This window comes from Oreochromis aureus, linkage group 11, assembly GCF_013358895.1.
Source record: "Oreochromis aureus strain Israel breed Guangdong linkage group 11, ZZ_aureus, whole genome shotgun sequence".
Lineage (NCBI taxonomy): Eukaryota > Metazoa > Chordata > Actinopteri > Cichliformes > Cichlidae > Oreochromis > Oreochromis aureus.
Window position 1 is genome coordinate 35,606,616 of NC_052952.1, and position 13,615 is coordinate 35,620,230.

The 13,615-nt window shown below is 41.5% G+C and overlaps 1 protein-coding gene and 1 long non-coding RNA gene across 4 annotated transcripts in view; one reads left to right on the plus strand and one right to left on the minus strand.

Annotated features, from left to right (window-relative positions):
- gabbr1a (gamma-aminobutyric acid (GABA) B receptor, 1a) overlaps positions 1-13,615 on the minus strand; it is a 127,440-nt gene that overhangs the window by 96,454 nt on the left and 17,371 nt on the right. For all 3 annotated transcript variants that reach the window (XM_031754295.2, XM_039619465.1, XM_039619466.1), the window contains 2 exons: positions 6,400-6,585; positions 159-176 (listed from right to left, as the gene is read on the minus strand). In XM_031754295.2, coding sequence (XP_031610155.1) covers positions 159-176; positions 6,400-6,585 — 204 coding nt within the window. The remainder of the gene's footprint in view (positions 1-158; positions 177-6,399; positions 6,586-13,615) is intronic.
- Positions 1-13,615, plus strand: part of LOC120442619 — a 31,025-nt gene that overhangs the window by 16,970 nt on the left and 440 nt on the right. The window contains exons 2-3 of the long non-coding RNA XR_005614825.1: positions 6,470-6,615; positions 13,447-13,576. This is a non-coding gene — a long non-coding RNA (uncharacterized LOC120442619). The remainder of the gene's footprint in view (positions 1-6,469; positions 6,616-13,446; positions 13,577-13,615) is intronic.

Sequence of the window (13,615 nt, forward strand, 5' to 3'; positions counted from 1 at the left end):
ATTGATAAAATTGGGAAGGTTGTGAAGGTCACAGCAGAAAAAGATTGAGACTCGGTGACCTTAATCTAACCCTGTAACCTTCAACAGGTCATCGTTGAGCTGACCGAGGTTAACAGATTTCAAAACCACAAAATTAGGAAACGATAAGAAGTTCTTACCTGTGTAGTTTCTGTCATCTGTGGCAGGGAAATAGAAAAAGGACAAAAGAAGAATTGATTACAAATATATTCATTTTTTTTTGTTACAATAAATACTCCAACAGAGTGAGTGGGGAAAAAAAAGGTTTTAACTGAAAGTGTTCAATGTTACTTTGCTCCACTAGGGGGCAGCAATACAACGCCGTAGTTATCCTGTGAAACAGTCTGGAAGGGGTTTATGCTGAGCAGCAATGCCTGGCAGGAAGTCCCTATTATGTAATAGTATGAACAACACATAGCATATAAAACCCAACAGAAAACCTATAAAACCTCATTTAATAGAGGCCCAACACAAACAACTGTCTTAATGCACTTTCAGAGTCTATTTGAAGCATTCACACATGTAGGTCAGCATTTCTAAATCTAGACTTTTAGGGATTATACAATAAGGGCCCTACTTTCCAACTGTGCTGATAATTCCTCTTTCATCTCTTTTAATACTACCATTCCCATAGCAACTTTACCCGTTGCCATGCCAACTCCTCTGATAACCAGTTGGCATCTTGTTTCCTTCACTTGTTTGTTTCATCTATGTATGTGTGTGTGTGTATGTGTGTGTGTGTGTGTGTGTGTGTGTGTGTGTGTGTGTGTGTGTGTGTGTGTGTGTGTGTGTGTGTGTGTGTGTGTGTGTGTGTGTGTGTTTGTTTCCAAAATCCTCATTTATTTGCACTAATTTGAACAAATCTTTTCCGACAGCGGACACGCCATCTGCTGTAACTGAGAACACTGATGGGCGTCAGTGACATCACTAATACCCACTCAGGCTCTTCACCGTTTATTCCTGACTGTTGTTTCATGTACAGGACGTCATTTGCTTTACCTGCCCGTGCCAACGGTACAGACGACCCTTTGAGGATTTCCACTGTGATTGGCTGCATTATTTATTGCTTAGCAACAGTGCTCCACTGATGGGAGAGCAGGTGTTTGCAATTATCTGTCATCTTTAAAGCCTAATGCTCCTATTTTCGGGAGGCAGACTCTGAAACCCAAGTGAGCAGTGGTAAAATACTGAGCCACAGCGATTCTGTGGAAGAGACACTCGGGAGAAAATTAAAATATAATACAGTACAGCATGCTTGTCCCCACCCCCCAGGCCAGAGTATATATCTATATATTAAAAAAAAAAGTTTCCACCTGGCTCACTGAAAATCAGCAGAATTCTTGGTATAATACCTTTAGTATATTTAATGAATCTCCCAGCCATAATTCAGAAGGAATCATTCAGAAGGAATCCTAGCTAAAAGATTCAAAGGGAATCAAAGAATCGCTGCTACAAGTTGAGCCTGGTATCAAAAAGAAACCTTTCAGATGCTCCAACCAGTCTTGCGCAGCTACCTATCCCATGTGATTAGATGACCCTTGAAAGTTTACCCAGAATGCTTTTTAAACTTTTCTCCAGTAAATGACCAGAAAATAAATCAACATCCGGGGTACAGGTGCTTGTTTCTGTTCTTCTACATCACAGACATTAAACTGGTGCAGTTTGCCTCTGATATATACCCCATGATAAGATGCCCATCATTGGTTAGAGAAAAAGCCGTGCTGACGATAACAAACCCATTTTGGAGTGGCTGTAAACTTGATTTGGTTGTGGGTTTTGACAGTTTAAATGTGGCTTTCAGCCCTAAAAGGACTGTGCAGCTATCTGCTGTTATCATGGAGTTATGAGGGATCAAAGATGCTGGAAAAAATAAAGTAGCTAAAAGTGCCAGATTTCCACCCACCCCTGTGTACTTTGATCAGGTGGGAGGTGGGAGGCTCTGAATGATGAATAAACTGTCACATCAACTTTCTGGGATCTGGAAAATCCTATTTAACCTTCAAGTGACCAAGCAGAGCCATTTATAAGCCCAGCTGTATATTACTAATGCCGCTGTGATATTTTTAATCATTACAAGAACACAAATACATGTAAGTGTTGTTTTTATGGGGGTTTTTTTCATTACAGGCTTTAATTTGAATGTTTTGTGCTGAACTACCAGAGTTAGAGCACACAGCCAGAACTTAGCACCCAAAATGATGACGAAAAGAAGAGCCCAAGCGATTTATTGGTAGGCCAGCATTATTGGATATTTTTAGATATCTACCCGTCTAACAGTATCAGCTTTTAAACTGCTCAAGGACTTAAACTTTGTAACAGAGGGAAACACCCTTCATCCATTCCATGACCGCTGGTGTTGCATAGTTTGTCCACCAGAGGGCACTCTGCAAATTCCCTGTTGTGTTTTTAGTCACCCATATATATATATATATATATATATAAAAAAAAAAAAAAACACCCAGCACGCCCCTGCGGGCGGTTTATCCTTCAAGCTCGGGTCCTCTACCAGAGGCCTGGGAGCTTGAGGGTCCCTGCGCAATATCTTAGCTGTTCCCAGGACTGCGCTCTTCTGGACAGAGATCTCCGATGTTGTTCCCGGGATCTGCTGGAGCCACTCGCCTAGCTTGGGAGTCACCGCACCTAGTGCTCCGATTACCACGGGACCACCGCTACCTTCACCCTCCACATCCTCTCGAGCTCTTCTCTGAGCCCTTGGTATTTCTCCAGCTTCTCGTGTTCCTTCTTCCTGATATTGCTGTCATTCGGAACCGCTACATCGATCACTACAGCTGTCTTCTTCTGTTTGTCTACCACCACTATGTCCGGTTGGTTAGCCACCACCATTTTGTCCGTCTGCATCTGGAAGTCCCACAGGATCTTAGCTCGGTCATTCTCCATCACCCTTGGGGCATCTCCCATTTTGACCTCGGGACTTCCAGGTTATACTCGGCACAGATGTTCCTGTACACTATGCCGGCCACTTGGTTATGGCGTTCCATGTATGCCTTGCCTGCTAGCATCTTGCACCCTGCTGTTATGTGCTGGATTGTCTCTGGGGCATCTTTACACAGCCTGCACCTGGGGTCTTGCCTGGTGTGATAGACTCCAGCCTCTATGGATCTTGTACTCAGAGCTTGTTCTTGTGCTGCCATGATTAGTGCCTCTGTGCTGTCTTTCAGTCCAGCTTTGTCCAGCCACTGGTAGGATTTCTGGATATCAGCCACCTCCTCTATCTGCCGGTGGTACATACCGTGCAGGGGCCTGTCCTTCCATGATGGTTCCTCGCCTTCCTCCTCTTTCTTGGGTTTCTGCTGCCTGAGGTATTCACTGAGCACGCTGTCAGTTGGGGCCGTCTTCGTGATGTATTCGTGGATGTTTCTTGTCTCATCCTGGACTGTGGTGCTGACACTCACCAGTCCCCGGCCCCTTCCTTCCGCTTAGCGTACAGCCTCAGGGTGCTGGACTTGGGGTGAAACCCTCCATGCATGGTAAGGAGCTTTCTTGTCTTTATGTCAGTGGCTTTCTATCTCCTCCCTTGGCCAGCCTATTACCCCAGCAGGGTACCTGATCACGGGCAGGGAGGTGTTGATACCGCTCCCGGATCTTGTTCTTACCGTTCAGCTGACTCAGCTCAGGACTTTGCCTGACTATGGGATGCAGGTACTTGTAACTGTCCTCTATGTCAGCAATGTTGCCTAGTTCAATCCCCTCAGTTCTGACTACCTTCTTCATGGTTCCCATTCCAGCCCGAATGACATTCCAATGCTGGTAGTGTGATCCCCATGTCTCGTCACTTGTAACTTGATGTCCTCCTATGTCTGCTGACAATGTTGCCTTCGTAGCCAGTCTTGTTAATGATCTCACTGAGGGGTTCAGTTCTGAACAGCTGGGGACAGAGCATCTCCTTGGTAGATCCCCTCTTGATGTGACTTGTGCTATGGGCATGCGCCACCATTGAGTTCCTGATGAAGGCTCTTACAATTCTAGGCATTCCAGTATCCAGCTGTGGGGCATTGAGTCATAGGCCTTCTTGTAATCAATCCAGGCTGTGCACACTCAGTCTGGTCTTGCAGTCTCGGCTGATGAGGAACCAGGGTTGACGACAAGTGGGCTACTGGAACAAGAAGGCATCGGTGGGCAAGAGATGAAAACAGGGCGTTGTTGGAATGCTACTAATTTGCAGGGAAATGTCTAACAGACAAACTGTAGTAAAAGAAACACCTAAATCCATAACAGCTGTTCGACAGTCACTCAGAGACCACATGATGTTTCTCAGGGTGCAAACTCTGGGAGGTCTGCCTCTGTCTCAGTGAGCATGCCCAGTTTTGTTGCTTATTAGGAAGAAAAACTTTGGTTTGGTTGAGGTGCAAACCTCAAGTTTGCAACATGAGGTTTACTGAGGCATGATTATTACGTAGCTGGTGAGCAAGAAGGATGCCTGGCAGACAAGTAAAGATGAAGCATTCTAATAGATATATTATATATAAAGGGAACATTTAAGGCAAACAAAGGCATTAAATAGTATTCATGTTTACATTATTATTTGTTACTGAGTATTATGTATGAACAAAAGAACCTTTTAAAGATAAAAGAGTCTCAGTTCATTATTTTACAGATTTTATAACTGTGACATAATCCATAACAAATCAGACAGTCACCAGAGACCACATGATGTTTCTACAAACTCTGGGAGGTCTGCCTCTGTCTCAGTGAGCATGCCCAGTTTTGTTGCTTATTAGGAAGAAAAACTTTGGTTTGGTTGAGGTGCAAACCTCAAGTTTGCAACATGAGGTTTACTGAGGCATGATTATTACTGCGGTGAGCAAGAAGGATGCCTGGCAGACAAGTAAAGATGAAGCATTCTAAGTATTTCGACATTTTAAAAAGGCTGTAATTACCTTGAACAAAGAACCTCGGTGGAAGAGCTCGTGTCAGATTTTATAACTGTGACATAATCTGACAAAATCAGAGTTTACACAAGTGATGTACAATGACTGTGCTGTGATTTCAGCTGTATTTACATGTAAAATGATCACTGACAGGGAAAATTAGAAGCTACAGACAGTCTCTTACTTTGCACAGCAGCAGCTCCCACATAGAGGCTGTGCATGAGAACAGAGAGGGAGAGCAGCGGGAGAGCAATGGCTGCAAGAGCTGTGCTGCAGAGGAGTGCTGTACGCAGATTCTTCACTATGTGCCTCTGAGAAGGAGAAAAACTTACTAAAGGGGGATGGAAAGTTACTCATTCTAGATAACAAAGTTGCTGATTAGCAAAAATGAGATAAACTGAAGCATGATGAACACTACTCAAAGTACAAAATGTCACATGCCCAAGCTGAGATTGAACATCCAGTTTAAATCCTACAGAAACAAATATTCAAGTGCATGCCTAATATTCTGTATAGTTTGTTTCTGTTAGCCTGAAAGCATCAGCTCAGAATCCAGAAATGGATCAGTGCTGTGTTTTTGCCTGTAGTGTCTCAATGCAAAGATTTTCAAATTAGTATAAAAAGCATTTAATCTGCTCTTTAGCGAAGCTGGAACCAGAGATTGGTTGCCAGTTCATGAAAAAGTCCTAAATAAGGCCGTAAATATTTTATATTTCATGACTGATTGATTTCTGTAACCAGCTATGAGCATTAATGTCATGGATTATATTTTAATAAATTGCATGAATTTAATGCCTGGAACAGAAAGAAGCATCGGTGTCCTGGATGTTTGATTCGTTTCCCGATAATTTACTGGAGAAAACTTTAAAAAGTCAATGTTGTGTAAACTTCCCAGGTCTATATGACCACGTGTGCGACAGGTGACAGCCTATCAAAAACCTCCTTTGTGCCTACATCTTGTTACCAGCCTCATCCTCTAGCTGTGGTTCGCTCCGTGTTTGGCACTCGTTTGGTTTTCCAGGGAATGACCCAGTTATGACTCTTTATTAAAGCCTGAATATTATTCACATAATTAGTTGTTTAGACCTAATTTTATACCTCCCAAGGTCTTAAAATACATCAATGTTCTTTTATTGTTGCAGAAACCATGTATTAATTTGCCATCAAAGCAGCTGCTGTTTTAATTTTCTATTTATTAACCAATTTGCTGTTTTAGGTGTAAAATATCAATAAAGGCTCAATATTTTTCCTCACTGAGTAAATTATAGCCTCCAGTTGTTACTATGATTCATCACCATCATTTGCAACTCCAGTCATGGCTCCAGTCATAGTTTCAGTGTCATTAATTATGGTCTTTGTTGTCAGTCGGCTTGCTTCGCCCGCTGAATCTCTCATGTAACAGAAAATGGCATCCCACTATATGACATAATTATCTTAATTCTGCTAGAAGGCACAGTATAATGGAAAACCTGATATATTCTGAGACACTCACACAGGCAGGTGGGTTTAGGCGCGTCCCACTTGCCCAGCTTAGTGCAATGGCTGATGTTTCTGCCCTCCAGGATGAAGCCGGCGTGGCAGCTGTAATGAAGCACGGTTCCTTCCACGGGGGGCCCGGGAGGCTTCGCCGTCACCCTGCCGTTCTCCAGAGACGTCCACACCCGCGGGCACAGCAGCACTGGAAACAAGAAGAGAGAGTTATGGAAAGGTAAATCCATAAATACACAAAGAAGGAGTTGCACAAATGTTGCTCAAAGGGAGAGGAATTCATTGTCTGCACGACCGTGTGACTCCAAGTCCAGCATTAACCCTCGGCTCCATTTCTCTGTCTACCAGCTCCCGAGGAAAAGCTCGGCCTTCTAAGCTGATTTACGCTCCGCTTTGTTCACTGCTCAGTTCCTCTCCTTGTTTAATGGAGTTGCTGTTCAGTACTGAGGTTTATCAGTACTTTCTCAGTAAAAAGCTGAAAACAGGATTTAAAAAAGCAGGAAGAGTGAAAAACAGTAGTAATGCTGTGAGTCATGAAACCAAATTGATGGGTTGAAAGACACTCAGAGGATAATTATGGTTTATTTAAACCTGGTGGATCCGCCATGGGAAGAAAAGAAACCAGTGAATGCTTTCCACCTCAGAATCACGTGATCTTTTGGACAATTACTTTCATACATATATAACGAAGCTTTCCTTCATGCTATGAATATTTTCTGCCATTTTCAAATTATAGAGGTGGGTTGAAATTTGGCACTTCTAAATGTTATTTTTTTGCTAATTTTAAGCCTTAATAAATTAATAAATTCAAGAGACAGTCACATTAAATTATCAGGACATGAAAAACACCATTTGATAATCACAATAATGGGATTTCTAACAGTTTTAAAAACATTGCTGCAAGAATGTAATGTCTATGGCACAGATGAACAGAAACAAGCTTTGGTACCTGTTAGCATTTTTGATCTGTTTTTAAAATAATTCACTGTTTGGCCTGATAGTTGATTAAAATGTAGTTCATTTATATTTTTGATAATTCACTGTTAATACTGATGGTTAATATAATGTGTTACCAAGCTTGAAAGCCATCTCCATTCAGGATAACATTCACTTAAAAAACATTAACTGCTTCATTCGAGTCAATTAAAGGAGCAAAAAGAGCACGTCGCTCATTAAAACACGACCTTCATTCATAGAGAGTCTGCCTGATGCTGCTATGATTAAAATAGATGGAGGCTTGTTGTGCTTCATTTCTGTGGCATCAAATTTGGTAGCGCTGCAGTTGAGAATTTTTAGATCGGGTTCAATAACATCGGTGTCACTGACTCACAGCTATAAAGCTGTTAGTCACTCTCGTATTTACAGTTTTGATTAGGCACAAGTAAAAAAAAGCCAGTTTTCCTTCGACTTTTCAATATTTTTCACATATCTGGTAATCAACACATGTTGACAAGTCAAGATAGGGCGTTGTTGTATTTCACAAATCTCCCTGTGTATGTCTGCGATCAGGATTTTGCTCGGTACACCACCTTAGTGGATTTAAATCAAACAACCAAAATTTGGTTGAAGTGCCAACTTTCAGCCTTAAGTCAAGTTGTTTTACAAAACCTTTTCATTTACTGTTTAGAAGACACAGCCCTCTTAGTCAAAGTCACCAATTTTCAAAGTAATTGGATAATTATTATTATAATAATTGCAGAGGCAGAATTATAAAGATGCTGCCGGTGGCACCTCCCAGCCTCCTAGAAGATGCACCTGTGCTATGAATTTGGATATCCTATGCTAAGTTCTCACACCGACTTGATTTTCAGAAAACTTGACCTCTGACCTTGAGGTCGACGTCACTGAGATTCAAACTTGTTCGAGGTTTTTAGTTGCTGTACCTACAGTATTACTTTTGAAAGGAGTAAAAACTGTGATATTTATATATTTTTAATCAGTAGTTTCACCAGTCTGTAAATGTTAGCTAACTTAAGCCTAATATTAAGAAACCGCCTTGAGGAGTGGCTCTACAGTGTAGTGGTTTATGGATTTGCCTAACAAGCAGAAGGTTCCCAGTTCATCCCCGTGAGGAGAAACAAATCCAACATTGAGGGTTGCATCAGGAAGAGTATCAGGCATTGCAAAAATCTGCTAAATCAAACATGTGGCGCTGCGTGCTGTGGCAACCCTTTGTGAATGAGCCGGTAATATTGGTGAGAGTACACACATTTAACATCTGCCTAATTTACACAGCTGTGAACTTTTCAATTCTTACTAATAACAACATATCAAACAATTATTGCTTCATCTTACTGAACAAAGCAGCAACTGACTGAAACATGCTGCAGTGTTAATGCCACTGATATTGATTTATCTAAATCAGAGCAAAAGAAATACTTTAAAGAAAAAGAGTTTTCATACAACTCTGTGCTGTCCTTTGAAAATCTGAGGCCCTGCCCCAGTATTTCAGTCAGCTGAGGTTGGGACTATGAGTGGACCATTGCAGTCCCTTCATTCTTTTCTTTTTCAGACACTCTGTTGTAGATTTGCTGCTGTGCTCGAGATCATCTCGAGATCATTGTCCTCACCTTTGATACAGAGGAATTCATGATTAACCAATAACTGTTGCGGTGCCCGGGTCCTCTGGCTGCAAAATAAGCCCAAATCATCACTCCTCCACCACCGTGCTGACAGCTGGTGTGAGGCATTTGTGCTGATATGCATGTGTTTGTACATTATGGCCAATCATCTCCACTTTGGTCTCGTTTGTCCAGAGGACACTGCTCCAGAAGTCTTGTGATTTGTTTAGATGTAACTTGGCAAACTAAGTCAAACTAAAGAGTTTTGGGGGGGGGGGGGGGTTTCTGGAACCTTCATAAACAAACCAATCTGTTTAGTCTTTTTCCAGTTGTACTGTCGTGAGCTAACTGAGTCTGAGGTGGAGCTCTTGGACTTTTTCTGGTTTCTCTGATGATTGCACCGTCTGATCTTGAGGGGAATTTGCTGGGAAGATTTTGGCACTGTGTTAACACAAACACACGTGAGTGCTCCAGACCTGCAAACTGTCTAAACCTCTGTTTTTACTGAGCTGCTCACAATTACATCTTAATCCTCTGAGTTCCAGTAGAAACAGTATGGGTGTGCTTGGGGTTTCTGCAGGACTGCAGAATCCTTTACTAGCCACGTCAGTCTGCACTTCAAACTGTTAACAGGAAACAGGAAGTAAGCCTGTTCCAACTTTCTTTTTTAAACAATAGAAGGCCCCAGGCTGGCAAACTGCCAATTGTAAAATAATCTGCCACATCAGCCAAATTGATGGATAGCTCAGCACTCCAAGTGTCATGTTTAACTGTGCAATCTTTGACCCTTCACTTACTTTATGTTAGTCAGTAGGGCCTTCTGTAAAAAATGTTAAGCACCCTTGAATTACAGGAAAGTGAGCTGAATTAAACATGTCTCAGAGGAAAGTACTCAACCACCGTTTTAATCCAAATCTTATTTTTTGCTCCAAAAAATTACAGCAGTCGTGATCTTACTGATGGAAACCCCTCAAAAAGGGAAATTTGTGGAAAACATAGTCTGTTAGTAGGAGTTACAGAAGTAAAAGTATTTGGTTTGTATCAAAGAAATTAAGGCAGACTTTATATGCAATAAAACCTCCAACAAAGTATTTTGGGGGCACATCTGAGAGGTCTTGGTCTTCCACCAAAGGAAACTCACCAATGATATAAATCTGTTTTACCATTTGTAAGATTTTTAAATGGGGTTTCATTCAAATAAGCATAAAATACTTGTTTTTGTTTTTCATGGTTATGTTATTTCTGCCCAGAAATAAGAGGAAAATGACTGCTGCTAAATAAGGTAAAACACTGCTTTAACTACATGCAGATCAATCATGCTTCACTCCCCAAGCTCGCTTTTCTGAGCCAGAAAAATCCCTCCTCACAGCTGGCCACAGGCATGCTTCTAGTTAGCTTTAATCATGCCCAACGTGGTCTGGGGATAGCGTCACTCTCTCTGGAAGCAAGGCTAGTCATGATGCCACACATTTCATTAATTGTAATGAAAAGTGGCTCCACTCCAGAGTCTGTCGTCATGTAGTAGCCCTGTGATGTTCACGGCGACAATCTAAACGGGAAGAAAGGAACGCAATCAGACGGCAGCCTCGGTGACAGAGGCAACGGGGTAAAAAAAGTCTTTTTTTTTTTTTCAAGGTTTTTCATCTCTTCTAGTTACGGCTGCTGCAGAAAGAAAAAGAACGACCTTCCCTACAGTCCACACATGAATAGATTCCTTCATCTGAGCAAGCACTGCAGTAGGTAAAAGTGGAATATAAATGAGCAAAAAGCTGAAAATGTGTCTGAGGTTTAAATGAATTCATCCTGTGAGATTATTTCTTTCCCTTGTTTGCATATTTTCAGGCACTAGTTTCTAGTACATCTGGCAGTGTTCCCACACACGTCTCAGAAACAAAACGGGCACAAAGTAATGACGGAGTCATTAGAAAGTTGGAAAATGGAAAGTTTTGCGTTAGTTACCAGGAAAAATAAAACAGGAATAGCTTTTTTCTTTTTTGTCTGATCGCCTGACAAAATGGCCGAGCTCTTCAATGTGTTTCTGTTAAGCTGCCGAGTTTGTCGAATCTTCCTTCCAGCATGCGAGTACAAAATAAAACTCCAATCTGCACATTGCAGCTTGTGCTCTTACGTAAGCCAGAGAAAACAAAAAATCCTGCTTCTGAGAGTGTACTCCTGGGAAGATTTCCACTGGTGTTAAATGTGAACTGGAACGGGAGGTTTAAACTGGGATTTGACTGGATTGCTGCCCTTATTTCAAAATTTGCAAGAGCTGATACAAATTTGGTTTGTAGAGAGATACAATAAATTTTATGGTGCAAATTTATTCATTAAACATCATCTAAATGTCTCTGAAGCAGCGACACAGACAGCCTCAGCGGAGACAGTACAGATCATTTCATATTTACATTTATTTATTTTATAGGCCTTCACTTATTTTCCAAGCACCTGAGTGAGCAGAGAGAAAAGGCTTCATCGCCCCTGTGGAAGAAACATATTCTCATGTCAGTGTCCCGTTTTTTTCTCACTGGCCACGTGTGTCCAAAATGGGGTCATTAAAGTCCAGTTTAAAAGTCACAGGTTTACCTGATAGGAGGCCGTGGTTGTGGTTAAATAGTCAATTATGATCAGGAAGCTTCCTAACTGAGTCATGTGATCTGTAAGTATCTATGTGGCGACCATAAAGAGAGTGATCGTTATTCTCTAAATACTACGGAAAGTTGCATTAATGCTTCTTTCATCTCTCCCTTTCTCACATGCACTGGGACATCTTTATGAAATGAGATGAGAATCAGAATTCAAAGTGACAGACTAAAAGCCCGTTCACAGAGAAACAAGGCTGAGAAGCGCCACAGATCATATTGTGTAAATTATGTCTGCTCTTCCATCTTACACCATAACTTGCAAATATGCTGATGTGCTTTGAACAAACTGTTCAATTAATAGCCGAAATGGAAATAACAGTAATGCAGTCGAGTCTGCTCGTTATGGCCCGTGCAGCACTTTGTAACATAGGTTTAGAAAAATGCTCCATAAATAAAATATAATTAGCTAAATTAAAATGATCAAAGTGTGGAGGTTGCATTGCAGCTCTGTTTGCAAAGCTTACGTCCTCATTCTGAGCATTGTTGTATTGCCAGCTTTTAGGATTATGGTTAATTAATTTGACTTCAAAGACGCTAAAAGCTTTCGTAAAGGAACTGTTAAGGTGGATCGTCTTCAGCAGGAAGAGGAAAAAAACGAGTGGACCAGAGGGTGGGCAGCATTTCCTATTACGGCCACTTCATCTCAACTCACTGTGATGATTAGTGAGCTTTTTTTTTTTTACATCAGTAACAGTGTCTGCAGTGATGTGGACGCTGTGCAGGTCAGTTTGTGGGTGTATCTACAAACCCAGTTCTGAAGCAGCTGGGTCACTGGGTAAAACGTAAAGAAAACCAGAACGCAGTGATTTTCACACCTCATAAACCAACGTCACAGCAGAACACAGTAACATATCAAACCTTTTAACTGAGAAACTATCATAAAATATTAACTCAAGACAAATTTGATGTGTGCAACACAAGTGCAAGGGACGAGGCCAGAAATCAGTATAGGATGCCTGAGCCATCCTCAGCCAAAGCTCATTTAAAATGGACTGAGGCAAAGTGGAAAACTGCTCTGTGGTCAGACGAACTGAAAATTGAAATTCTTTTTGGAAAACACGAACACCACATCCTCCAGACTAAAGACGAGGGGAGGGTTGTTCAGCCTGTCAGTTCAAAAGCCTACGTCTCTGATGGTATGGGGGTGCATAGTGTCTGTGGAGCTGGGACATCTGGAAGAGCTCTATCGATGCTGAAAGGTGTATACAGGTTTTAGAGCAACATATGTCATTCAGATAACGTGTTTTTTTTAAAGACCTTGCGTATTTCAGCAAAACATTTTTGAATTGTGCAGAATCGGGGTGCTGAACTGGCCTGCCTGCCGTGTTTTTGGTTTCATGGTGCATCATTAAAAGAAGACCCAGAACTCTTAAGCAGCTAAAATTCCTCAATCAGACAAGAATGGGACAGCATTCCTTTCCCAAAGGTCCCACAGCTGCTCTCCACAGTTCCCTGATGGACTTTAGTTAAAAGATGAGGGCATGCTACACAGTATGAAAAACACGACCCCGTCCCAGCTTTTTTGTGACGTGTTGCTGCCATCAAATTCAAAATTACTGATTTTATTTTCTTAGAATTTGACATTTTCCCTGCTTAAACATTTGATAAGTTCTATTGCTAAGAAATTATGGGTTTATCAGATTTGCAAATGATTGTATTCAGTTTTTTTTCTTCCCGGTGTAGAAGTCTGTGGGGAAGTGGCCTTTGCCTTCTTTCTTATTGAATACAGCATGATGTTACTGTTGCAAATGATGGGCTTTAGCAGAGTGAGAATTGGGAATAAACCAGAGCGCGCCATTGACAAGCAATTTGTCAATCACGAGTCATCAGTGTGTGTGTTGTCCCTAGGTTTCACAGTCAGATGCATCCCTCATTTATGACGTCTGCTTCCAAAAAGATGCCAGTTTGAGACTTCAGAGTGGGACGTCACTGACACCATCTTTTATATACAGACTGTGGTGAAAAAACATTATGGAAGGTGAGGTTTTTGTAGTTCATCATCTGATGTTGTAGTTTT